The 25,452-nt window shown below is 36.4% G+C and overlaps 2 protein-coding genes across 11 annotated transcripts; one reads left to right on the top strand and one right to left on the bottom strand.

Moving 5' to 3' along the window:
- Positions 1 to 18,355: 18,355 nt before the first annotated feature.
- LOC127083276 (uncharacterized) lies at positions 18,356 to 23,412 on the top strand. 10 transcript variants are annotated; one of them, XM_051023575.1, is made up of 13 exons: positions 18,356 to 18,524; positions 18,937 to 19,186; positions 19,970 to 20,179; positions 20,506 to 20,586; positions 20,676 to 20,762; positions 20,854 to 20,949; positions 21,085 to 21,138; positions 21,227 to 21,656; positions 21,744 to 21,842; positions 22,205 to 22,415; positions 22,566 to 22,614; positions 22,733 to 22,772; positions 23,012 to 23,412. In XM_051023575.1, exons 1-13 carry the CDS (start codon positions 18,400 to 18,402, stop codon positions 23,161 to 23,163), a joined length of 1,884 nt encoding a protein of 627 aa, XP_050879532.1. In that variant the 5' UTR covers positions 18,356 to 18,399; the 3' UTR covers positions 23,164 to 23,412. The 10 variants fall into 10 exon arrangements, with proteins under 10 accessions (XP_050879532.1, XP_050879530.1, XP_050879527.1 ...); XM_051023573.1 differs by having other exon boundaries at positions 22,202 to 22,415; XM_051023570.1 differs by having other exon boundaries at positions 22,187 to 22,415.
- Positions 23,413 to 24,192: 780 nt separating this feature from the next.
- On the bottom strand, positions 24,193 to 24,816 carry LOC127079925 (secreted RxLR effector protein 161-like). Its single transcript, XM_051020274.1, has one exon. The coding sequence runs from the start codon at positions 24,814 to 24,816 to the stop codon at positions 24,193 to 24,195; it is 624 nt and encodes a 207-aa protein (XP_050876231.1).
- Positions 24,817 to 25,452: the final 636 nt, after the last annotated feature.

Here is a 25,452-nt window from a genome sequence, read left to right as displayed (position 1 = left end):
CTAGATGATTAGCTTGCATAGTCTAGCCTTCGGGGCTGTAGCTAATTCCCATGGTGAGGAATTAGTGAGTGAGTCATTAGATCTCAATGAGTGGGACTAGTGAGCTTAGTAGCCGTATCCGGAGGGATCGGTGAGCTTGAACTGCATGTTCAAGAAGAGTCGGTACCGCATATGTGTAGTCTCATTGCATAATGCCTGCATAGAGTAGCTAATTCCCATTGTGAGGAATTAGTGAGTAAATCGTTGTGTTGTGTTGTTGGTGTTGAATATGGTTTGAGAATCATGCATATGATATATTATTGTTAAGCGTGATGTTGAAGTGAATACTGCCGTTATTTGAATGTGTTGTCTGAATTGGGTGAATTGATGCGTTATTTACTTAACATTACATAATGTTGTATAATGCCTATTATATTGATTGAGGAACTCACCCTTACAACCATTTTTCAGGTAACAAGCAGTGAGTTGAGTAGAAGCTATTCTTTGGAGTCTAGTGTCGTCCTTAGCGGGTCATGCTCTGATAGATGTAACATCGGGAGGGAATGTTTTAATTAATGTGATATTGGTTGTTGAACGATTTACATGTATGGTGTTACATGCTTTATATTGATGTTGGATTTTATTCCGCTGCGAATTATGCAAAAGAACCTTATTTTGATTTAAATAAATGAGCATGACAGGGTATTCTGATAATTGTTATGAATTGATTGTGTGACACCCTTCGGGGCATAATTACTCTGATTAATATGTTGTTATTTTAAATTAGATATTTTGGGGTATTTAGAAGGGTGTTACATACCATCATTCCTTTTTGCCCTAGCTTCTTCCTCCTCAATCCTCTCTCTTTGAGCAATTGCGAGCATTGTCTCCAACAGTTGATCCATTTTCTCTTGGATCGTATTGATGTCTGTCCTCATGGTAATTTGGTTAGCCTCAACTTGCTCTAACGTCATCTGGTAGTTGCTTCGCATCTCGTATCGGTGTTGATTAGTCAGTGTGGCTGGATAAAGGGTAAAAAGGTTGGGTAAGTTTTTTTGAATTTTTATGAAGCGTGATGCATAATGAAGATGCGAATGTTATGCGTATTTTATTTTCAGGGAATCATTCGAGTTTCATTAGTTGTTAGTAATTCGAAGAAACAAGAAATACTTAGAATAACAATAATGGAGTAATTTTTAAACGTCATTCATTCAAGTACATAACTTAGGGGTCCAAATAGGCCATAGTTCAAAATACATTTGTTAAAGGAACAATATAAGACATAAGAAACTGATTATGGCTGGAAGCTCTTCTAGTTCCTCCTTGAATCTCTTCAGCAACCCTCTATAGAGCAGAATGAAACTGATTATGGCTGGAGGAGTGATATCTTCCTTCAATTCTTCGACTGCGTCTCTTAACTTCCATGGTAATTCTTTAGCCGCCCAATTACAGAACCCCACTAGCCCATCGAGCTTTGCACGAAACTTATCCCTATCTCCTTGCAAGAAGTCTATGGTCTTCTCAAAGGATTCATAATCTTCAATCACATAGTATCGCTCCTTCAACCATATGGAGTTGTCTTGGTGTAATGATTCTAACTGGTTCTTCCAATAGCTGGCAGACTCTTTTGCGTCTCTTACTTCTCGACACTTCTCCTCCCATATCATGGGTGAAACCCTAGAAGCTTCGGTGGCTATATTCTTGAGTCGGCGTTCCTGATCTACTTGCATGACGAACAAAATTGGTGAGTTCTTTAATCTGAGCCCCAAGTGTATCTCTTATCGTTTTGTTTTCCTTCGTGGCTAGATGCCATCAACGCTCATTGTCTTGACATTCTTTCTGAGCCCGTCATAGTTGACCTTTAAGAGTATCTAGGCAATAGTCAGCTTGTTCTAGTCCCACTTTGATCTTTTTCCTCTTATGCTCCTCCTTGTTGAACTTTTCCACATGTGCTTGAAGTTGTGCATCCTTTCTCTCAAGCTCCCACTCATGGTGTTTTTATAATTGATGGTTTGTTGGAGTTTTATCTGCAACTCTTCATTCTCTTTTTCTAACTTTGCCATGGTGGTCTTGAGTTCCTCCACTTCTTCAATAGGGACATGGGTGAGCTTAGGTTCAGGAAGAGGTACAGGTGCCCGAATGACGAATGGCATTTTGATCATCTCCATCCTTTCCTTTACCCACTGAAAATATGGTTCTTTTGTAATCCTATTTGCTCTCCCTAAATCAGCTTTCCCTTTTCGATTGACATTATTCCAAGCCTCCTTGATTCGTTGGAACAAGCTAGGATTCTCAACCCCAAAGTCAAGTAACAAGAAATCTTCCAAAGACCTCGCCTCTGGAGGGCCTTCCATTGGGTAGCCAAGTTGTCTGAGTGATAGAACCGGGTTAGCATTCACACATCCTTGAGTTCCAATAAGTGGTATATTAGAGAAATCACCACAGCTGAATATGATGTCCATGTTGATGTATTCTTTATAATACCAAGAAATATCTTCGGATCGGAGTGACCCTAATCTCTGAGGCCAACTAACATCTGTTTGTTCAACCCAAACACCTGTCTTTGGAAGATGTTCTAGGAACCACTGATATAATAAAGGAGTACAACAAGCAATCATTCCTTTCTTCTTAGTGTACCTATGACTTATGTAATAATAAACATCAGCTAACAAGGTGGGTACTGGGTTTCCAGTAAGGAAAACACAAATAGTAGCCATGTCTACAAAACAATCCATATTTTGGAACATGACGATGCCATAGATGGCTAATGCAATAGCAGAGTAACAAGCGTCCCAACTTTCTGCTTTTAATAGGGTATGAGCTCTTTCCAAGAGAAAACTTAGCGAAAATCCTTTGGTATTCCCTTTGGTGTCTAGGTTAGCCTCTGCTTCCTTTTCATCCATGTGAAGCGCGCTAGCAATAATCTCAAGGGGCAAAGATTCATCTATCCCTTCAAATAGTGGCTTGTTCTTCATAGGAATCCTAACAAGACGATCGAATTCTTCCAATGTTGGTGCTAGCTGGAAGTCTTGGAATGTGAAGCATCTCAAAGGTAGGTCATAGAATTGGGCCAAAGTAATTAAAGTTGTATAGTCTACTCGTTGGTTGAGGATGCTGAGCAGATTGCCATAATTCTTCCCAAAGTTGATTTTGTATACTGGGTGCATCTGAGAGACCAAGTCACGTAAGCTCCTTAGATCGGGATCTTTGAACTTGAAAGAGTAAATGTTTCTTTTGCTTGATTCCATCTTTCTTAAATTTCTGCAACTCATGACACTCAGATTCCTTGGAAATAAAATAATGTGAATGTTATGTTATGAATGATGTTATGCACGCCATAGGTAGGTCAATATACAGACCGTGAGAGCGGGTATCCTTGGTTACTAAACAAAACCCTTTTGGGAGGATGCTAAAGTTAAGAGGTTCCCAAAGTCATCAATCACTATTTAGGAAGGTTATTGTCATAACAAAAACTCATCTGCAAATAACATCCCCAAACTGAGTCTCGTTTGGGTGAGGCCTTCGTATGGTCCCAAAGAGGAAGACTCCTAGTGGGGCTTTCGTATTAACCCAATAAGTTTGGGAATTTTCAAGTAAATACTACATAACCACCGGATATAATGGGTTAAAAGGTCCCTAGAGTCATTGATCCAACTTTAGAATACTATCGTCGTGACGAAAACTCGTTGGGTAATAATATCTCAAGAGAATCTCCTCTAGGCGGGGTCTTCGTATCTTCCCAACAAGGAAGACTCCTTATGGGCGCCCACTATGCAACCACCAACTTAATCTTATGTTTTTTCTCAGACTCTGGTGGAGAGCCTATCTCACAAAGTATCACCAACCAGAGAACCCCCAATAATACATAGCCAATAAAAACACCAACAGATAATAATTATGACAGCAAAATAATAACATAATAAATAACAAACAAGTAAACAAAATTAACACACAATACATCAACTAAACTAAATTAGGCTTCACTCTCTTTTGCTTGGAGCTAGTCCCCAGCAGAGTCGTCATCTGTTGCATCTGAGTCGCCAGCGAACTTTATTTATCCCAATGAAGGAATAGGAAAATATCGATAAAACCTTTGAAAAATAGAATAATGGTCGTCGCAACCATATTCGGGTTCGGGAGTGGATTATGTAAGGGGAAGGTATTATCACCCCTTACGTCTGTTGAACTCAACGAGAACCTTTTAGTTCTAATTTGTGTTTCGAATGTTAATTTATGTTTGTTTGTTATCTTTGGGTTATAAAACACATTGAAAATAGAAATTGATGGGAACCTCAGAAAGGGAAAGGTTATTTTTTATTAGTGTGCTCGTGAAGATACAACAATCTCCTGCCTACGTATCCTTATGGTATAATAAGGAAATCAGAGCATTCGTAGTTCGGGGAACTACAATTGGTTGGTACTTTTTAATGAACAACTGTTTAGATCATGTCTTAAAGGCTAAACGTTGGCTTGTTTACTCTCGGCGGAGGCTTAAACACTGGTTTGTTATGCGCATTAAAAAGGATTAAATGGTGTTCTTTTTTAAAAGAGTTTAGGTCACACGGAGGTGACAAGTTGGATTAATATGTTGGATGTTTTGATTGGTGGAGATGTTTTTTGGTTGGATGACGATTACTTGGATAGTCGAGTAAGACAACTCGTATCCTAATAGTCGGGAAAGGAAATAGAAGACTCTAGTCCACTTTCTTTTTCATCCTTAATTATAGAAAGGGTTTGATAATAGTTAAGGTGTTTTGAATGGATGACGAATACTTGGATAATCGAGTAAGACAACTCGTATCCTAATAATCGAGAAAAGGAATAGAAGACTCTAGACCGCTTTCTGTTTCATCTGAATATTTATGAAAATGAGGTTGTATATGGTTGACGTATTTTATAATAAACGACAAGTACTTGAACGATTGAGTAAAACAACTCATATCCAAGCATTTGAGAAGAGGAGTTGAAAGCTCAAAACCATCTCCTTTTTCGTATAGTTTGTTAAGAAAATGATTTGATTAAGTTGTATGTTTGCGGAAAAATGACAATTGTTCGACTGACCGAGTAAGAGAACTCGTATTCGACCAATTGAGGAGTGAAGTTGAAAACTCAAAGCCAACTCCCTTTTCATTTAGCTTATTGTGAAAATATTTTGATTTAATCGGGGTTTGGAGGTTTGTAGAGAACGACAATTATTTGACTATCCAAGTAAGAGAACTTGTATTCAAATAATCGAGGAGAAAAATTGAAAACTCAAAGTCATCTCCCTTTTTATTTCTTATTGTAAAAGAATTTGATATATTTGTCCTTAAATGAATTAGAAATGATGATTATTCGATTAATTGAGTAAAAGAGTTCGTGCTTAAATAATCAAGGAGAGGAGTTGAAAACTCAAAACCATTACCTCTTTTATTCCTAAGTGAAATAACGTTTAATTGTGACCAGGTATTTTAATTCTTAATAAAGAATACTCGATGTTGGATCGAGGTTTTAAATTTGTATTTTGTGAATGAATTGAATTTATTTAGTGAATAGTTCATCTAATTGATTAATTAAAACCTAATAGGTCTCATTGTAAGAAGGCCCAAGAGTAAGCCATGTGAGGTTGATGGTGATGCTTTTACAAGCGATGGACTTACAAAGGTGTTTTGAAAATGAGCTCGACTTTGAATCGAGAAATATATGATTTATTTTCAAAATTGGTTTGAATGATTTCAAATTGGTGAAATCCACATAATCTTCTCACAATTATAACATGTCATTCATATGCACTCAAGACTTGGTACAAATAATTAGATATAAAATATTAATGCACACACATTCCACACAAAAAATAAGTAATTATTTAAATTATAAATGATAGTAATAATAATATTATTAATTAATTAAATAATTAATGGATTATTTGAATAAATAATATAAGTAATTAAATAGTAATGATATAAAAGAAATAATTAAATGATTATCATTAGGTGTTAATAATAATAATAACAATATATATGATTTTGAAAGATAGAAAATAAATAGAAAAAAATATTATTTTTGGTAGCCATAATGTCCTAATTTATATATTATGTATATATAAAAAAAATAAAGAAAACTAAGTAAACAAGTAAAAAAAATAAAAGAAATGGGTTGGTATCAAGGGAAAGCCCAAATTTGGGCGCTGCTGAATGACAAAATGGGGGTTTATTTGGCAAAGAGGTCTTTAGGCCCAACATGGGTGGGCCCAGAACGAATCCAGCAAGGTCGTTAAGGCCTGGTCAAAAGTTGACCTCGTGTGGAGGTGTCTAGACCACTAGATCTAGGGACTTAGCTTAGTCAACAGATCAAGTGGAGGGATTGAGCGGGTGCACCATCATACGGTGGGGGAATCCACACAGGATCCCCTGGTTGACTCAATGGTCAACCAACGCGTGGCGCCCTCTTGAGAGGCCACTTGGCCCCCACGCGCACGCTTCCTCCACCACATAAAAACGGAAACTGAGAGAGAGAGCATTCATTTGCTCCTCTCGTTCTCTCTCTTCAAACGCAAAGCCAGAGTTGCTCTGCAACTCTCTCTTTCTTCTTCGTCACACGCCATGGCCATCACCTGCCAGAGAAGACGGTGGCGGTCGGGCGACCGCGGCACCGCCTTCTTCTTCTCCGACGACTCTCAACCATAAACCTAAAAGTCTAAACACATACCCCACCTCTTTTTGGCCGGAGATTCCAAATCCGGCCTCGGTTCTTCCAAAACCCCTCTCAAATGGCCGGATTGGCGGTAAGAAAATCAAATAAAAACCTTAACCCTAATTTTCTTCGAACCCAACAATCATTTATAATTTTGAGGAATTAACAAAAGGTTTTTGTGTTTTATTTACAGTGATGAACAAAAGACATATGGATTTCAAGCGAGGAAAGGAAAGAAGAGGCTATTTGGTTTGCATCGTCGGCGATGATAAGCTCTTCCGCCGTGCTTCAGATAAGTCTATTTCTTCCTTTTAATGCTCTTCGTCTCCCTTTATTTCTTTGCCTTTGGATGTTGTTGTTGTTCTTTGGGTGTGTGAATGTTAACTGGAGGAATATGGTTGTGGCTTCTGGCTTGGTTGATTTTCGTCTGTGATGTGTTTGATGTTTAGCAAAAATTATTTTTTTGCTCGCTTCTTTTGGATTCACCAACCGTGCCCTAATGTTAATTTGTTGTTGATATATATGATGAATCTTTTATTCTTGAGATTACTTGTTAGATCATCCTTTCCAGATTTTATGGGATTGTTATTCTGTGGATTTAAAGTTGTTTTAATTGGATAATGGAACATGTTCTTGGGTGTTCGCTTTGGTTCACTGTGCAAACTATTAATCCGTTCAACTTATTAATTTATTTTTTAGCTTTTTAAGTTCTTATTTGATAAGCCCTTTTAACCTCTGAATTGATTTTTGCAGATTTGTAAAAGGTGAAGTGAACTCTATCAAAGGGAAGTTCTGCGCCTGCTTTGGAGGTTGGAATTTGGGCGCTTCATCTTCAAACTACTAGTTTTTTGGCAATGGCTTGAGGATCCCTTTTCAAACTGCTGTACTTACAGCAGCTAATTTCCACTTTTTCAAAATTACTTTGATGTACTTTGGAACTTTTGGATAAAGTGTATTTGGATTATGTATTGGCTGTTTGTAAAATGTGTACAATTTTAATTTAAACCCCCCCTCCCCCCCCCCCCTTTTTTTTATAATTATGTAAATGCTTTTGAATTAATTATGTAAGCTTTGGGAATTATTTGTAACATTTTTAAACTTTAAAATTTAATTATGCAATTAATCTCTTTTTAACATTTTAAGATATCTCCATATTTTATTTGTGTTAATCATTTAAAATGTTTAAACTATATCTCAAACTGAAAATGGATTGGGCCATAATGCAATTTAATTGGACTTTCAACTTGGTCAACTTTAGCACATTAATATTAACCAAAATAAAATGTGACAAAAGGTCTAAAATAAAACATGCCTCAAACATTGCAAATTTCAACCTTAATCACAAAAAACCAACACATACACATACATGTGGTGACTTGATCTAAGCCAACACATGCATACTTAAAAAAATGCAATTTTAGTTTAAGGATTTATGAATGGTTTAGAAATTTGGCACATATATTTAAGATGTGAAAATGCGCTTAATAACAAGTGATCATAAAAATAATCATGTCGCTTAATACTTACTGATAATCAAATGAACTTTGGATCAGTGATGTAAAAAGATTTGAACCACACTTTGCAATATTAATTATGGACATGTTTATGTGAATGAGTCTTTTTTAAAAACAAAGAGATCTCATGGATAAACCAAAATGGGCCTTATTAACAAAAAAGTCCCAAAATGCACATACCATCCCATGTTTCAGTAATAGCAATAAGAGATAAATGCAACAGATGTCCTCTTAAGGATCTCAAAAGATAAAAATGTCACTGAAGATTTGATGTCACTAAGGGCTGAGAAACCCTAAGATAGAACTTACGCCTTAAGATAGAGTTCATGCCTTATGACATTTGGTAGTGAATGCTGGTGAAAGATTTTTCCTTACCCAGACAAAATTGGGGTATGACAAGGCTAAACTTCACTATGCAACTTCACCAACTCAGAGAACAACAATAAACACATAATTAATCGATATACCGCTTAAGGCGGGAGTATTATCATTAAGAAGATCTCTAACGAGACAATAATATAGATATCACAAAAGTAAGAGGCCTAAGAGTTAGAAAAACTTGCCTTTATAATGTCTCGTATGAGAGACTCGACTATCTAAGTCTCACACGAGGAACTCAACTATCTAAGTCTCGCCTGAAGAATTCAACCATCTAAGTTTTGCTCATAGATAAATTACATTCTTCCTAGATTAAATCATTTCACCATTTCTAAGACCTTGTAATCTGCCTTTTAAGTTTCATTATCCCTTTAAAAATTCTCGCACGAGAGACTCCACCATTTAAGTTTCATTATGCCGAAGAGAAGATAATCTAAAGGAAGGCAATACAAGTCAAACATTATGGCATTGGGCAAGCACTAGAGCAGAACCATAAGCCGCTCGAAGTTATGCCACTAGTCGTCTGTGATTTGTAATAACTCCTCATATTATGCTTGCGTCATCTGAAATAGTTTGTCAGTCACCTGCTTATCAAAACATGGGTAGTGATGTGTCCTCACAACTGCTGACTAAAGAGGATAGTCAAAGAGAATGGTGAAACCCACTCTCTCCATCTCTCTTGATCATGGAGTCGAAATAAGCCAATATCTAATTATTTGAACCATGCCCAAGGAGAATATATAAATATTGTAGCCTTAAGGTCGAGAAGGAAGATCCAATTTCCCCCAAAAACACACATACAAAGTTTTTCATCACTCTGATTGAACAAACTTTAAATATTAACAACACACCATATATAGCTTTACAAACACATGACTACTCACATTGTACTTTTTAATGAGTACACTTTTCAACTAAGTCAATAATGTCAATTGTTATGTTCTAAAAAGATTTTCTAGGGTTTGAATATGAGTAAACCATTGTTAGGGTTTGCATATTCAAACCAAAAGAATCAAGCTGAGGAAGACGACTTGAAGGCGCGTAGTACAAAAGAGTCAAAGAGGGAAGAGTGTTGGTTACCATAGAGTCTCGACAGGTGATGGTGAATGATACTTTAGGGCATCAAGAACTTCATAAATAAATTTGGCATGGCACGATCTCGTATAAGAACATGGTGATACATGAAACATGTAACACCATAAACTACTTTCAAGATTACCGAATGACCCCATAAACCAACACAAGTCTTTTCAGCATGCTTTGTCCTCACTCATATGCTTTTTGGGAAACTTCCTAGAAGGTCACCCATCCAAATACCACTCCAAGTCAATCACACTTAACTATGGAGTTCTTATTTGTTAGCTACAAATAAGAAGATGCATCTTGTTGGTATAAAATCCTTATAAGCATTCATTCAACCATGAAGTCTTATACTTGCACAGACTCATGATCCTCTCATTTCAATGTGAATTTGAGCTACCACTCCCCTCCCTCTTTAGCCTTGGGTGTTACAACCACTCCCCGCCCTCTTCGGTCTCAGGTGTTACATGCCCACCAACTTCCATTTGTTTCATCCCCAAACCACATCGTACTGGGAGAGGTCTGCTATAATATCATTTGTAACGCCTCATATTGCTTTCAGGATTATCGAGTGACCCCACAAACTAACATAGTTCTTTTCAACATGCTTAGTCCTTACTCACATGCTTTCCGGGAAAATTCCTAGAAGGTCACTCATCCAAATACTACTCCAAGTCAAACACGTTTAACTATGATGTTCTTATTTGTTAGGCTACCGGAAAGAAGATTCATCTTGTTGGTATAGGTAATACCAAACAATCTATATAAGTCTTCCTTCAACCATGCAGTCTCATGCATGCACACACTCAGGATCCTCTCATTCCGATGTGAATTCGGGCGACCACACCCATCCCTCTTTGGCCTCGAGTGTTACAACCACTCCTTGCCTCTTCGGCCTCGGGTGTTACAAAACATTTGGCAAGAAAATGACATAGTGATATGCTCATATGATGAAGAGGAAATAGAGGAGGAGTAAATTGGAGAAGAAGGAATAAGGATTGAGGGAGACAAGCCCAAGGATTATGAGTGTCCTGCATTTGTGTTATCAATCTTGGAGGAAAGGCGGGTCGTAAAACCTTGGGAGAGAGGGGTAATTATCAAAATGCTGGGAAGAAGGATATGATACAAGGCTTTGTAGAATATGTTACAATAAATATGGGCAAGAATAAGGGTTATAAATATCATTTATTTTGAACAAGGCTCTTACTTAGTCACCTTTACAAGTGAAGAGGATCAAACTTTTGCTTTAATGGGAGGGTCATGGCTAATATATGACAAATACCTTATTGTAAGAGAATTGAACCCCAACTTTTGTCTATCAAGTGATGCACTAGAGCAACTAGAAGTGTGGGTAAGGATCTCTGGACTCCCTATCGAATACTATGATCAATGTGTTCTCATATTCATTGGAAATATGATATACAAATCTGTTAAGGTAGATAAAAGCACACTCTCAAGAGAAAGAGGAAATATGCAAGATTGTGCATCCAGGTAGATCTCACCAAGTACATTCTAGCAATGTTTTCTATCAAGGGGAGGCATTACAAGGTGGAATATGAAGGGCTTCACATGTTTTACCTAAATTATGGTAGATTTTGGCATTACACTGAAGACTGCTCAAGTAAAAAGGAAACTGGGAGTTGTAAAATTAGAGAAGATGTACTATGAACAAGTGTGAATAGAGAGAATAACATCATGAAACATGCATCATTGCAAGGTCCATGAACTATTGTGCAAAAAACAAAGAGGATAAGAAAAGGTAGACAGGAGGCGGGAAAGGAGATGCAACAAATGAAAGAGAATCAATGTGCGGAGAAAACCGTGGCAGTGAGTGCATAGACATAAAACAAGGGCTCTCAATTCACGATGTTGACTAATGAGGTTAACAATGAGGAAAATTAAGAGAATACCCAAGGCATTGAGGATGATAATGTTGATGAGATCAACAGGAATATTCATGTAATGAGCAACGTGCATGGAAATGTTCATAAAAAGGAAAATAAGAATAAATGAAAATAACCCATGAGAATGCAACAAGTGGCAAAACAAACTGGAGTGAATAAGAGGAAGAAAAAATCGAAAAGTATTGCAAACAGTCTTGTCATAGCTTCACATGGCATCACCAAAGAAAAGACAAAAGGGATATCACGTGGAAAAACCAAGCTAAATTTCGGAAAATTAATTAAGGATAAAGAAGTGGGAGAGCATATTAGTGGTATTAACATAAGAGAAAGACAAGTTGCATACAAGGTACACAAAAGTGGTGCGCTTAAACCATAAAGTCATGATTTGGACCAATTGGGCCCAAAAGAGCTTAGGGACCAAGGTTCAATTGGGATCATTACTCATACCACACACCTTGATTTAGTCTAGGAGAAACCTCATCAGATAGAATCTCCAACAAACACCAAGGTGCAAGTTCAAATAGAAGAAACTGAAGATGAATAAAAAGAAGAATCAGGCATGAAGCTTGTGGCAGAAACACCGAGTCAAAGACAAGGGGCATAAAATTTTTACAATAGTTTTTATGGAAGTTGAACAATTAAGAATAATGTTCTAGAGTTGTAGATGATGGGAAACGAAGCCTTATTTCGAGTTTGCAATAACTACATTCAAGAGAGTAAGCCTGCCATTTTCATAATAATGGAAACTAGATATAACCAAGGTAAACTCAACAAAGCCTTCACTCGTTTGGGTTTTACTAGTTATGAATTTTATGAAATCATAAGTCTGGCGGGATGTATATCTATAGGGTGGAAATCATAAGTCTGCAGAAATAAAACATGCATTATTTGACATGGCACCATGGAAGTCTCCAAGACCAGATGGTTACCATGCAGGCTTCTATCAAAATACTTGGCAGTTAATAGGAGGAAATGTGTGTAGATACATCAAGGACTTGTTGAACAAGGTGGCTGACATCTCAGAGTTAAATTGCTCTGACCTTTGTCTTATACCCAAAGTAGATAATTCTCAACCATTCAGGCCAATTTATCTATGTAACTCTATCTATACAGTTTTTAGCAAAATTATAGTGAATAGGATAACAAACATGCTTCATTCCTAAAAGGAATATTCATGAGAGTATAGTGGTGACCCAATAAATCCTCTATAATATGCGCAAACTCAATGGAAAAAATGGCTTTTTTTTCCATGAAGGTTGATTTAGCTAAGGCATACGACAAAATCAGTTAGAGCTTTGTCGACAAGGTCTTAAATGAAGTATGCATACCAACCAAGTCGTGTGGTATTATAATGGGAGTTGTTACCTATGTTAAAATGAGAGTGTTATGGAATGGGGAGAAATGAGATTACTTTGACTCTAAGAAATGTTTAAGACAAGGATATCCCTTGTCACCTTATATTTTTGTCCAATGTATATATAAGCTTTCTCAAATGATCAATGATGCAGTGGATGAAAGAAAGTGGGGTTGCATGAAAGTAGGAAGAAATGGTCATAAGATCTAACACTTAATGTTTGATGATAATTTTATCCTCTTTGGTAAAGAAAATGAGGAACAAATCCAATGTGTTATGGATATATTGCATAACTTCTGTCTAACATCAAGTCAAAGAATTATCCTGAAAAAGTCCAACGACATGTTCTCTTGCAATACATCAGCTCACACAAGAAGGCAAATCATCGAAATGTCAGGTCTCAAAGAAACTGCAGAGTTAGGAACTTACCTTGGGGCGCATTTGACAGGAAAAAACCCTAAGGTGAATGACTACTATTATTTGATATAGAAGGTCAAGAGTAAGATATCTATATGGAGAGGAAAATACCTTTTCTTTGTAGGAAGAGTTACCCTTGCAAAGGCAGTGTAAGAAACTTTGCCTGCCTATACCATAATGAGAACGACAGTACCAAAAACATGTCTCAAAGAAATTCAAAGATGTCAAAAGGCCTTTATATGGGTGACAGTGACGAACACAAACATCTATATACTGTAAGATGGAGTGAGCTCATAAAAGCTAAAAAAACATTGAGGGTTGGGTTTGAGAAACCTTATGAATATGAACAAAGCCTATATAGAAATATTGGATTGGAATATAAAAAAAGGACGATACTCTTCGGTGTGCAGTAAGTAGAGGTAAGTACATAAATCATAGACAAGGGAGCAGAGACGTGAGTGCCAAACCATATGGTTCCAGCCTATGGAAGCATATAATGAGCATTTAGCCTATCTGCTTTGACATGTCATTTTGGGGAGTTGGAAAAGGCATCAAAATCAGGACTTAGGAAGATGTTTGGGTTGAGTATGGACTTAAGTTTCAAGTTGTGATGATTCAGCCGAATGGCGACAAAGGGATAACAAGGGTAGCAGAGTTAGTAAATGCTTAAGGGAATTGGAACTAGAATCTTCCGAGGAACAACAACAATCAGAAAGTTTTGGAAAAATTTCAAGCTATTCCACCTCAAAACACGAATGATACAAACGAGGATGCTTGCATTTGGGGTGGCACAACTAATTAAGCTTTTACCATATCTGATGTGTTTAACATAATTAGTCCTACTAATATTGGGATAATGACAAAACAATGGAAAGCTATTTGGAAACTAAATGTGCCAGAGAGAATTAGGGTGTTCATTTGGATGATAAATAAAAATAGAATCAAAACTAACCTATATATGAATTATTTAAATTTGAGAGATAGTTTGTGTGATGATTGTGATGGTCAAATGGAATCCAACTGAAGTGGAATGGATATGTCTTAACTTTGATGGAGCAGTTCAAGTTGGGAAGTTTGCAGGATGTGATGGAGTGTTTAGAGACCATCAAGGTAATTCGTTAGGAGGTTATGCCAAGAACATATGGCATTGTAGTAGTCATACAACTGAGCTTTGGGGCGTGTTAGTAGGTCTTAAAATTGCTCGAGATAGAGGATAGATGAAACTATTAGTTCATGTTGATAACAAATAAGTGTTTGAAACTCTTACTAAGAGTTATGTTGAAACAGGGCCAGGACTAAATTTGATTAGAAGAATTCAATAATTTATAAGCAATATTGGAGACTTACGTATAAAGCACATTAGAAGTAAATAATTGTGTCGACATTCTCGCGAAACATAAGACCTACTTGAAGGGAGGTTACTTGTATATGATGAGTGTCCACATTTTGTGAATCATTGTTTGTTAAAGGAATTGAGAGGAACATTTGTTAGGAATCGTTCCATTGTAACTTTTTGTTTTAGACCTAACCCTCCTATTAAAAAAAAAAGTCAATTGTTAGAATGTAATAAAACACACACGAAACAATAATAATACCATTTTTTATAAGATGTGTATTGAACACATACTTCTAATAAGGTGAGTATTTATAATTTTGTAAAAAAAATGTAACTAAAAAAATAGGCAAAATTGTAACCTTTTATCGTTAAATTTTTTTTAATAGATTGATTCTAAATTTTGTTTTTTTTTGTAATAATTTGAGTTTTAAAGGTGATTTCTACATCATTTTTCTCACATTTTGAATATTTAAAATTGTTGATTGTTATATTTCTCGTTACACATTATCATTTTCATACCACTCAAAATAATTGAATTCATAATTAATACATTCACTCTATTAAAAAAGAGTAGCGGTGACATGTTCGAAAATTTAAAGGACCAAGTTAAAAAAAACCCATATATTACCAAAAAATAACTTAAATACCCATGTACTAATTTGCTTTAAAACAAATGTCGATTTTCTTTTAAAATAATCATATTTTTCAATTAATTTTTCAAAATAACCATAATTTCAAATAAAATACCAAACTAACCATGTTTCAAAAAAACATATTCGCTGGCAAGAGCAGTAGCCACTCTGAATGACACATGCATTCATTATTTGTACATAGGCGTAATGCATGCTGGCGACTGCTTATTGGATGTGCCACTGCATGTGGCGTATGCATGCATCCTCTAAGAGCATGCGCCACATGCAGTGGTTATTGCATTGTTTAGGTTTTTCAATATATACCACATTCCCTCCCCATCATTTTTCACCAATTTCATCCATTCCCCATCATTTTTCACCCATATTCTAAGTTTCTCCTTCAACTTTTCTTGAAAATATTGTCTTATATATCGTCTTTTATGTCACCTTATATACACAAGAGAAATGTCAATTTGATTTATTCAGCAGTAAAGCCTCTGATGAATATCCGACTCTAGAAAACAAAGACGTTCGAGCATCTTAATAAGAGCTTGATCCGTTGGTTAGGTGAAGACATTACAAACAATGAAAAGATCAGAAGAATTTGAAGGCTTGTTACGGTGTATAATGCCAATGGAGAAAGTCGTTTATGAGACTCAGTTAAAACTGACAGAGATTGTCATATTATGATGCATAGTAGTGAGGAAATTGTCTCGAAGGTTGTAATCGCATAAATATGTTGTTTAGTCGTTGTATTTATTCGTATTGCTGTTTAGTTGTTGTTTAAATTATTATTTAGTTGTTTTTTAAATTATTGTAACCGAATGTTGTGATATTTATGAAATGAACGTTGTTTTCAATATCAAATAAAATGGTTACATATAAAGTTATCTTGTAGTGCTTGCTCTAACATTGGGACAATTTGTACGATTGTGTCTGGACTGACGACATGAACTACATAATCTCACAATTTTCTTCGTCGTATCCATTTCGGTTCGAATACGCATGCTGCTAGAAAGACCTTTTTTCTTTATTCATATGTTTTCATTATGCCAAACTATCTCTCCTTGATATGCAGGCCAATAATCCTCCTTTGCTAACACCGAAAAACTATTTTTGTACATATTGCATAGGTTTATAACTTTGTAAATGATGGATAGTAAGTTGGAAGGGCCCTGCGAGCCTTTGAACATGCCGTCGTGACATGGGAGCAAGACATACGGAAGATTTGGAACTTTATGCAATCACACCAACCTCTATCTAGTTCTACTTGGTAGTATCCCCTTGGCCTCCCCTCATTGTGCTCCATTGTCTCATCTACACTGAACCAACCTTTGCTCCGACTAAACATTGTAACCATACGTGTGTTAGCTTTGGTAGCTTCCTCCTTAATGAATTTCATTGAACAACTTCCCTGATTGTAACACTGAACCCAATTTTGAACGTATGATCTCAAACAGGGACCCTAACCTAAAGTAGGTTGCTCTCACCAAAGCGGTTATCGGCAAGTTCTGGATGCCTTTGAAGATAAAGTTCATTGATTTCACAAGATTTATTGTCATGTGGCCCATCGTTGGCCATTGTCAAATACTCTGATCCACTTCTCCAATGGAATATTGTCGATCCACCTTACTGCATATGCATTTGTCAACCTGATCTCTTCATGGTAATGTTTGAAGGAAGGTTCTGTTAATCCATACCCTGTATTCACAACCTTTTTCTGTAGGATCTTGTCTTTCATCTCCTGCATGAAATTTTGAGCGATGTGTCTAATGCAGTAGGCATGCATAGAAAGAGGATCCTCCGAGCCATTATCAAGGTTTTTATAAGCACTCCCAGTTTTGGAAGTTCTTTGTACGAATCCTCCCAATTTCGGAATATTGGTTCAACCGTCTTAGTCCTAGCTATCCATGCCTTTCTGTACGAGGGAGTATAACTATATCATGTAACAATATGCGAGATTATTATACCCACCTTCAATGATGGATCTGGAGGCCGTATATGGGTTTCGACCATGAGGTTAACCCCGAGGATGATGCAGTTTGAACAACAAAAACACTAATCACCAGGTTCACTACTTTGGAGATGCACCAGAGTGACTGTGTCAAACTGCAATTTGGCATGCAACAACAAATACCAGACCCTCCGACGTGTTTGGGACAATGGCATCAACTAAGAGTCGATGCCTAATGAAGTTATATCCGATTGAAGAGAGTTTGCTAGGGAGATGTGTCGTCAATGGAGGAATCAACATCGACACATCTTAAACGAACCTATCACATAACATGCTAGACCAACTGTTTGTGTATGACCCGAGGTATTTGATCGATCCACGCCAATGAGTTTCGTCATCACACGTCCAACAACAAATCCCCGCCCAACAACCTACTCCACATCATTACCAAACAACAATGTCAACCCACCCAAATCCGAAGACCAACCTCACAACATCACCATACCAGATACACCCAACCACCAATTGAACATGATTACGAACCCATAAACACCCAACCCTGCAACCAATTTATGCCACACACCCAAATACAAAATCAAGAGCATGACCCATACCACCAACAACCATATGTCGCCATCAAATCTTACTATAGCCCGAATGATGCATATGGTTCCTCCAATTCCCACCATAGCCCCCATCCAATGCCCACCCAAACATCACACCATCAAAGCACCCAAACATCACATTGTCAAAGCACCCAAATATCACATCACCAAAGCACTCAACCACCACATGCCTTTCAAACACCATAAAAATCATTGTTTCGTTTTCAAAACGATTCAATGTACAATTCAACCAACCAGCCCGTCCACACGTAACCCAACCAGCATGTGTCACATACTTTGAAGCATCCAATAAACAATCTCTAATATGCATGACATCTATGTACAAATAATAAATGCATGCATCAATGAGAGTGATGTGATTATTGTTCTTGTTATTATTTTTTATTTTAAGACATGATTAATTTGATATTTATTTAAAATTATGGTATTTTAGAAAATTAATTAGAAAGATAATTATTTAAAAAAAAATTCACAAATGTCCCTTCAGGACATCGATAAAAAAATATTACACAAATAAAAGTACTCGAATTTTCGAGGCGGTGTGCGTCAGCGCATGCGTCCTTCTCCCCGTCCCGTTTTCCCTATTCCCATTTATTTCTATCTCATTCACCTTCCTTCATTGTCACCTACTTCCATTTTTCATCGAATTCTTCTGCTCCTTAGCTTCAGAACCGTGAGGTAATTCAATTCTCTTCTCCATCATTCGTTGCTGTTATTTCACTTCTTCTGATCATGACACAAACAAAATAAAATATTGGATAATTCTTTATCATTCATTCCTTTCTCGTTTTTGATATTCTTAGAGCTGCGAAATTGTCCTTTTTATTTATCTCTTTGTGGTTTAAGAATGATTCCCAATTCAGTTTTCTACCATAGGTTTTTCTAATTTCCAGAAATTGGTTATGGTAGTTGAGAATTTGTTGAAATTACAGTTTGATTTGTTCATTAGGTTGAAATTTGTCAAATTTTATAGTATTTGTGATTATAGGTAGCTGTCAACTGTTCTCTCTAGGGGCTGTTGTTGAATTTGGGATAACTTTATTATGTCAGGATCTTATTGTTGTATCTGATGTGCTCTAATTCTGTATAGATTAAATATGCACACTCCATCAAGCCTTATCGACATCTCTGTTACATGGAGGGGAAAAAAGTTTGTTGTAGACATGAATTTGGATGCCACTGTCAAGGATCTAGGGGAGGAGTTGCAAAGATTAACGGATATCAGACAAGATACCATGAAGCTTATTGTTCCACAGATTGCTGGCAGAACATCTAAACTGCTGTCTCCCTTTTCAACAGAGCATGCAATTTTAAGTTTGCGGGAAGCCTCCATTACCGAGGTATTATCATTTGCATATACTATATCATGTGAATTAATATTAACGACATTCGAATTACAGTTCTTAGTGTGGACAACATTAATTTAGGTTTTATTGTTCTATAAAACGTTGCACTATGTTAGCTGGTGTTTTTTTCTGTAAATTTATAGTATCTATCTACATTACAATTTCTAGTGTTTGACTTATTTGAACTAAAATATCATGGAGTTCTTCTAAGGTATCCCCTGTTCACATGATATTATTGTTGGCCACACATTCTTCTTCAACATCTACTTGATTAGACACAGTTATATGCAATTATTTCAACTGTATTATGTTTTTTTTTCCTTCCATCTTAGTTTGCAAATGAACTTCAATTTTTTAATACTGAAAGAAGATACCGGATCTTGGTATTTCATGTTAGGTTACTTTCGTTCATAATCAAACATGCACTTTCTTCTTATTAGATCTTCGGCTCAGGTCTAAGGATTTCTTCATATATTTGATAGATAAACTGAGCTGATATGAATCTGAAATTACTTTTAATAATTGGAGGAGGAAACCTCTGTTACAAGCTCAAACAGAAAATAGAAAGTAGAACAAGAAGAAACTCTGACAATAACGCAGTTACCCAATTGCTAACTCTCATGTACCCCTCACTGACCCCCACCTGTTCACTTATATAGAATTGATTTCATATCTCTCCCATAAGTTGGATCTAAATGTTCTTTTATTAGCCGTAATTCAGGATAGACCATTATGGTGTCTCTTGACCATTATGGTTACCCTTTTTTTTCTTTCTAGGCCAAGTTAATTCTAATGATGGGCGTATCAACAAATGAGGTCGACGAAGTTCTGAAAAATGCTGAAGCAAATTTAAGAATAGCAGGATTTGAGGACGAGGAAAAGCGGCTGAAACAGAAAATTTCACATGGACCTCGTGTTTCATTGAAACTTCCACAAGGGCCTTATATATTTTGTGAATTTCGCACTCTTGAAATTCCTGGATTGAAGGTATTATTTTACAATATGATTATTAATTATTAATTTTGAGCTCAAGAAAAGAATCATCAATCATGCAGCTCCTATTTTATCTTCAATAGTTCCCCATGCACCTGTGTTTACTTTGTTATTAGTAATTAAGTAGTGTTTTGGCAAAAAAATCACACATTTGCTTTTGGACCGGGAAAGTGTAGCTTATGCATATGACATTTTCCCCGTTAAATTTTGTTAATGGTTATTGATTATCCATCGCTTTCTTTGCCACCCATCATATTTGTAAAATTTAATGGAGGTTTCTTTACTTATCATGAATGGTTTTTGCTTTCCGTTACCTTCAGTTGAATCCCCCTCCGTCCGAGGCACTGAAAAGAATGCATATGCTTGCTGCTGATCCTGGAATCGTTGCAGTCATGAACAAGGTGCCCAAATACTTTTTGACATAGTTATATATTTGTATCATAATGACAGTAAGGCATATCCTGACAAATGTTTGGTTTTCATCTTATAGCATCGTTGGCGTGTGGGAATCATGACTGAGATGGCTCCCATTGGTTATGTTGGTGTGAGCCCAAAATGCATTCTTGGGTTTAACAAGGTATGGGAATCTTAAGATGAGGAAGCATTGTATCTTAAGTATCCACGTTTATTCTCTTGTTAATTTCTCTTATTTTCATTCTTATTTACAGAATCACGGAGAGGAAATATCATTGCGACTTCGAACCGATGACCTCAAGGGTTTCAGAAAATATGAAAGCATTAAGAAAACTCTACTGCATGAACTTGTAAGCTATACCATGCACTACATGTATCATGTTTTTCTTATTGATCCTAAGCATTTTAAATAACAGAAAAAAATACAAGGCGCAATGTCTATTTGTGATTAGAAAGTTATTAAAGTCACTCGTGTTTCATTTCAGGCTCACATGATATACTCTGAACATGATGCAAACTTTTATGGTCTGGATAAGCAGGTGCGTGCACTTTCTTGAGTGTTTGGCTGTCAGTCTATTATTACATTTTGATTTATTGCCTTGCTGATTTAATTTTTTTTCTTTGCAGTTAAATCAAGAAGCTGCTAGTTTAGATTGGACCAGATCTGCAGGCCACACTTTGAGTGGAGTGAGGAGTTCTGAAATCTATGAAGATGATTTTATGGCCGAGGACAGTAGCAATATTCCTCAAAAGCTTGGAGGTAATAGGTCAGACCACCTAATGAGTGCTCGTGAATCTTCAGTTACTGCTGCTTACCATAGGATGGCCAGTGTTATCTCTAACAAGCTGGGAGAGTCCGAAGTAAATCAAGAGCCGGACCGAGATCAATTCAATGCTAATATCGGAGAAAACCCTGATCATATGGAATCTTCCTCCGAAGAAATTAAATATATTGACACACCCATCATTATTGAAGAAGGACTTAATGAGCCCGACCCTGATGATCAAATTAAAAATGGAATGAAGCATGAACCTGATCCTGATGATTCTTATCATGGTAAAGCTTTTCTTTTTTATGTTTGTCCAGAAACTACTGATAGCAGGACTGTATTTGACCAAAAGCCTATTGATTTTGGTGTAGCAGAACCTTTGCATTCTCAGACAGGTACAGTGAATATGGATGCAACTTATCCTGGTGCAAATGATTCAGAAACATCGTTAAAGTCTATTGCTCCAGCAATTGGTAAGTGTTCTCCAGAAATAGATGTTTTAGATAGACACGTCGTCATTCATAAACTTCACAATAATGAATTGGTGGAAAAAATAAACAGTTCATAATAGTATGAGGCTGTCAGAGGAGCCCGCCTTGGAAATAAATAAAAGAAATGAAAATAATTCCATTGCTTGATTTAAAATAATTCTGTTAACCAACTATTTTACTGTCTAAACTAACTACTTCCTCTTCTCTTTTTTCTTCAAAGCAACTATCCTTCTCTCTTAATGATTTCTTGATTCAATTGGTTTCTTATTGCCTCTAAATATCGAATGATACGTAAATGATAGCTGCTCACGGTGAATTTGATATAGAAATAAATACGACAGCAGAACCTGATCCTGATGACAGCGTGGTTTCCACACCAAAGTTATCTACATTGCAGACTGATGAGCCAGATCCGGATGACCAAGAGCTCCAGAGGATAAATGGTGCCATGACTGATGTATGTAATCGATTGCAAAAGGCCTTGGAGATGCTTAAAAGTGAAGTTAGTCCAATGCAAAGTACTTCAATTCTCCAAACTCTCTTGAAAATAATTAGGTATTCTCCTCATGCACAATTATATTGAGAAACCACTGATACCATTTTGACATCCTCTTGCTTCAAGGTTTTAGCTTCAAAAATATTTAGAAAATACTTCTAGTAATTCTTTGTTTTGTCCTGCTTTAATCATTCCTTTCTCTATTGCAGGAATGTGATTGAACATCCTGAGATGGAAAAATACAAGAGATTGCGGAAGGTATATAATCTATTCTACCTCTTGCAATTTGCAATGCTGCCTGAGGCATTGCTTTATTCTGACATTAGCAGTTATTTTATTTTCATTTCCTATATAATACTCAACACTATTTTTGCAGGCTAATCCTGTCATTGAGAGGAATATCCTAACTAATAAAGGTTTGCATTTTCTGACCATTGTGTAGAACTGCCATCTGACAGAACATGTTTCTTATGTGTAAATTTTTTGCAAGATCCTAGTATTAGGTTTGTTGTAATTCTAGTACAACTTATATAACAGCAATATGAGCTGAGAGTCGAGACGGCTTAGAAATAGAATTTATGTGTCATGTGGCATACTGGCATTGTACCTGCTCAAAATTGGGCTAATATCTTTTTCATTTTTTTTCCTGCTACAGCTGCCTTGGAAATTCTCTCTTTGGTTGGTTTCAGAGACGATGTTATATATGATAATCTTGGCAAGGAAGATGCATACTTGGTGTTGAAGCGGAATGATCCTGGCTTATTGTGGCTAGCTAAGTCAACCATTGAGTCAAGTAGTGCTTGCTAGCTCTCAAAACAATTCTTAAAGACAAAACAAAGTGGCATGTAGAAGTGTACTATATAAATTTGTACCCAAAAAAAAGTGTACTATATAAAAGATATCATTAGAATATGTAAATGCGTTAAAATTGTCACTTTATATTGGCATTGCATGCAAATAGTGTGATAAATTATTCAACACATAGAAATGCCGTGGAAAGAAAAAGCATTGTATATAAATATTGGAAGTGCAAATAAAAATAAGGGATTCTATCAACTGATAGTTGTTTTGTTCATTGTGCATTTCAATATGTTTTTGTTCATTGTGCATTCTGTTGCATTTTGGTAGAGTGAGAAAATAGAGTTGAGTGTAAGGAAAATAGAAATGTTGGGTACATCACAACATTATTTGTTGGCAAATTTTCCGTTCTTTACTAGGCAAGTACACAATTGTTATTGTTCTGCTTTGAAACTAGATAATTTATGCAATGCCAAATGATGTTGAAGGTGCCAACAATTGAGGCAATCATAAATAATGGTCTCTCTCTGTTAACAACAGGTGACAGAATATAATTTTCTGGTATATTTCATTGATAAATTTAACAACCTATAAATAGGCAAATACATAACTAAAGGTACCATGAAAATAACTAGGACAACTCAAACATGCAGAATATTAAATTTTCTCAACAATCCCTCCCTTAAACTGATGTTCCAGATGCACATGCAGTTTAGTGAGAGTTAAGCTTTAAAACTCCATTCCTCAAATTGAAAACTTTGAAGTACAAACACCAAGTAGCCTCCTGAGCTTCTGAAATGCAGGAAACTTGAGAGGCTTGGTTAGAATATCAGCTATCTGGTCTTCACTTCTGCAGTAAGTAAGATTAATGACTCCATCATTTGTGAGATCCCTCAGAAAATGATACTTCACATCTATATGTTTGCTTTGATCATGTAAAACTGGATTTTTTGAAAGCTTTATTGCTGAACTGTTGTCACAGTAAATCTGAGTAGGTCCATCCTCCTTAAAATGCAGCTCTTTAAGAATTTTCTTTAGTCATATAGCTTGACAAGCACAAGCTGTTGCAGCAACAAATTCAGCTTCAGTGGATGATAATGTGACAATAGGTTGTTTCTTTGATGACCATGAAACAGCTCCTGTCCCCATCTTGAAAACATACCCAGATGTGCTTTTTCGATCATCCGAATCTCCTGCATAATCACTATCCGTAAACCCAAATAGATCTGTCTTTTCTCCACTTTTGTAGAACAACCCATTGTCCTTAGTTCCTTGCAAATAACGAAAAATTCTTTTTGCAGCCAAGAGATGAATCTTTGTGGGACATCCCATGTACCTGCTAATCACACTTACAACATGCATTATATCAGGTCTTGTTGCTGTCAAATACATTAAACTCCCCACTATTTGTTTGTAAATAGTGTCATCAACCTTCTTTCCGCCATCATCTTTGTTTAACTTCATACCAAACTCAGATGGAGTATTTACAGGATTACAATCCTTCATTTGAAACCTGTTCAAGATTTCCCGCACATACTTCTTTTGAGAAATGAAAATTCCAGTAGAAGATTGCACCACTTCAATGCCAAAAAAGTAATGCATCATGCCAAGATCAGACATCTCAAATTCAGCCATCATGGATTTCTTAAAACTTCCAAACATGGCTGTATTATTTCCAGTGTAGATCAAATCATCTACATATAAGCAAACAATGAGCATTTTTCCTCCATCTTCAGTCTTTGTAAAACGTGTATGTTCATAAGGACATTTTTGAAATCCTTCCTTCAAAAAATAAGTTTCTATATATACCAAGCTCGTGGAGCTTGTTTTAACCCATATAGAGCTTTCTTTAACTTATACACTTTGTGCTCATTGCCAAGCTTTACATAACCAGGAGGTTGATCGATAAATACCTCTTCTCGCAAATCTCCATGGAGGAATGCTGATTTCACGTCCAACTGGAAGATAGGCCATGAGTTTTGAGTTGTCATAGCAATCACCAATCTGATTGTATCATGCCTTGCAACAAGAGCAAAGACTTCTTTATAATCAACACCAAACTCCTGCTTGTAGCCCTTAGCTACCAAGCGCGCCTTATGTTTGTCAACCTCACCATTCTCCTTCAGCTTTGTCTTGTAAACCCACTTTACACCAATTGTCTTCTGCCCTTTTGGAAGATCACATAGCTCCCATGTGTCATTTCTTTCAATGGCTGTAATTTCAGCATCCATAGTTTTTCTCCATTTTGGTTCTTTGACAGCCACTTCAAAGACGGTAGGATCACAATCTGAAAATAGA

The sequence above is a fragment of the Lathyrus oleraceus genome, chromosome 5 (genome assembly GCF_024323335.1).
Source record: "Lathyrus oleraceus cultivar Zhongwan6 chromosome 5, CAAS_Psat_ZW6_1.0, whole genome shotgun sequence".
NCBI lineage: Eukaryota > Viridiplantae > Streptophyta > Magnoliopsida > Fabales > Fabaceae > Lathyrus > Lathyrus oleraceus.
Note: the sequence above shows the minus strand (reverse complement) of the source record. Positions and strands in the feature narration are given on the sequence as shown.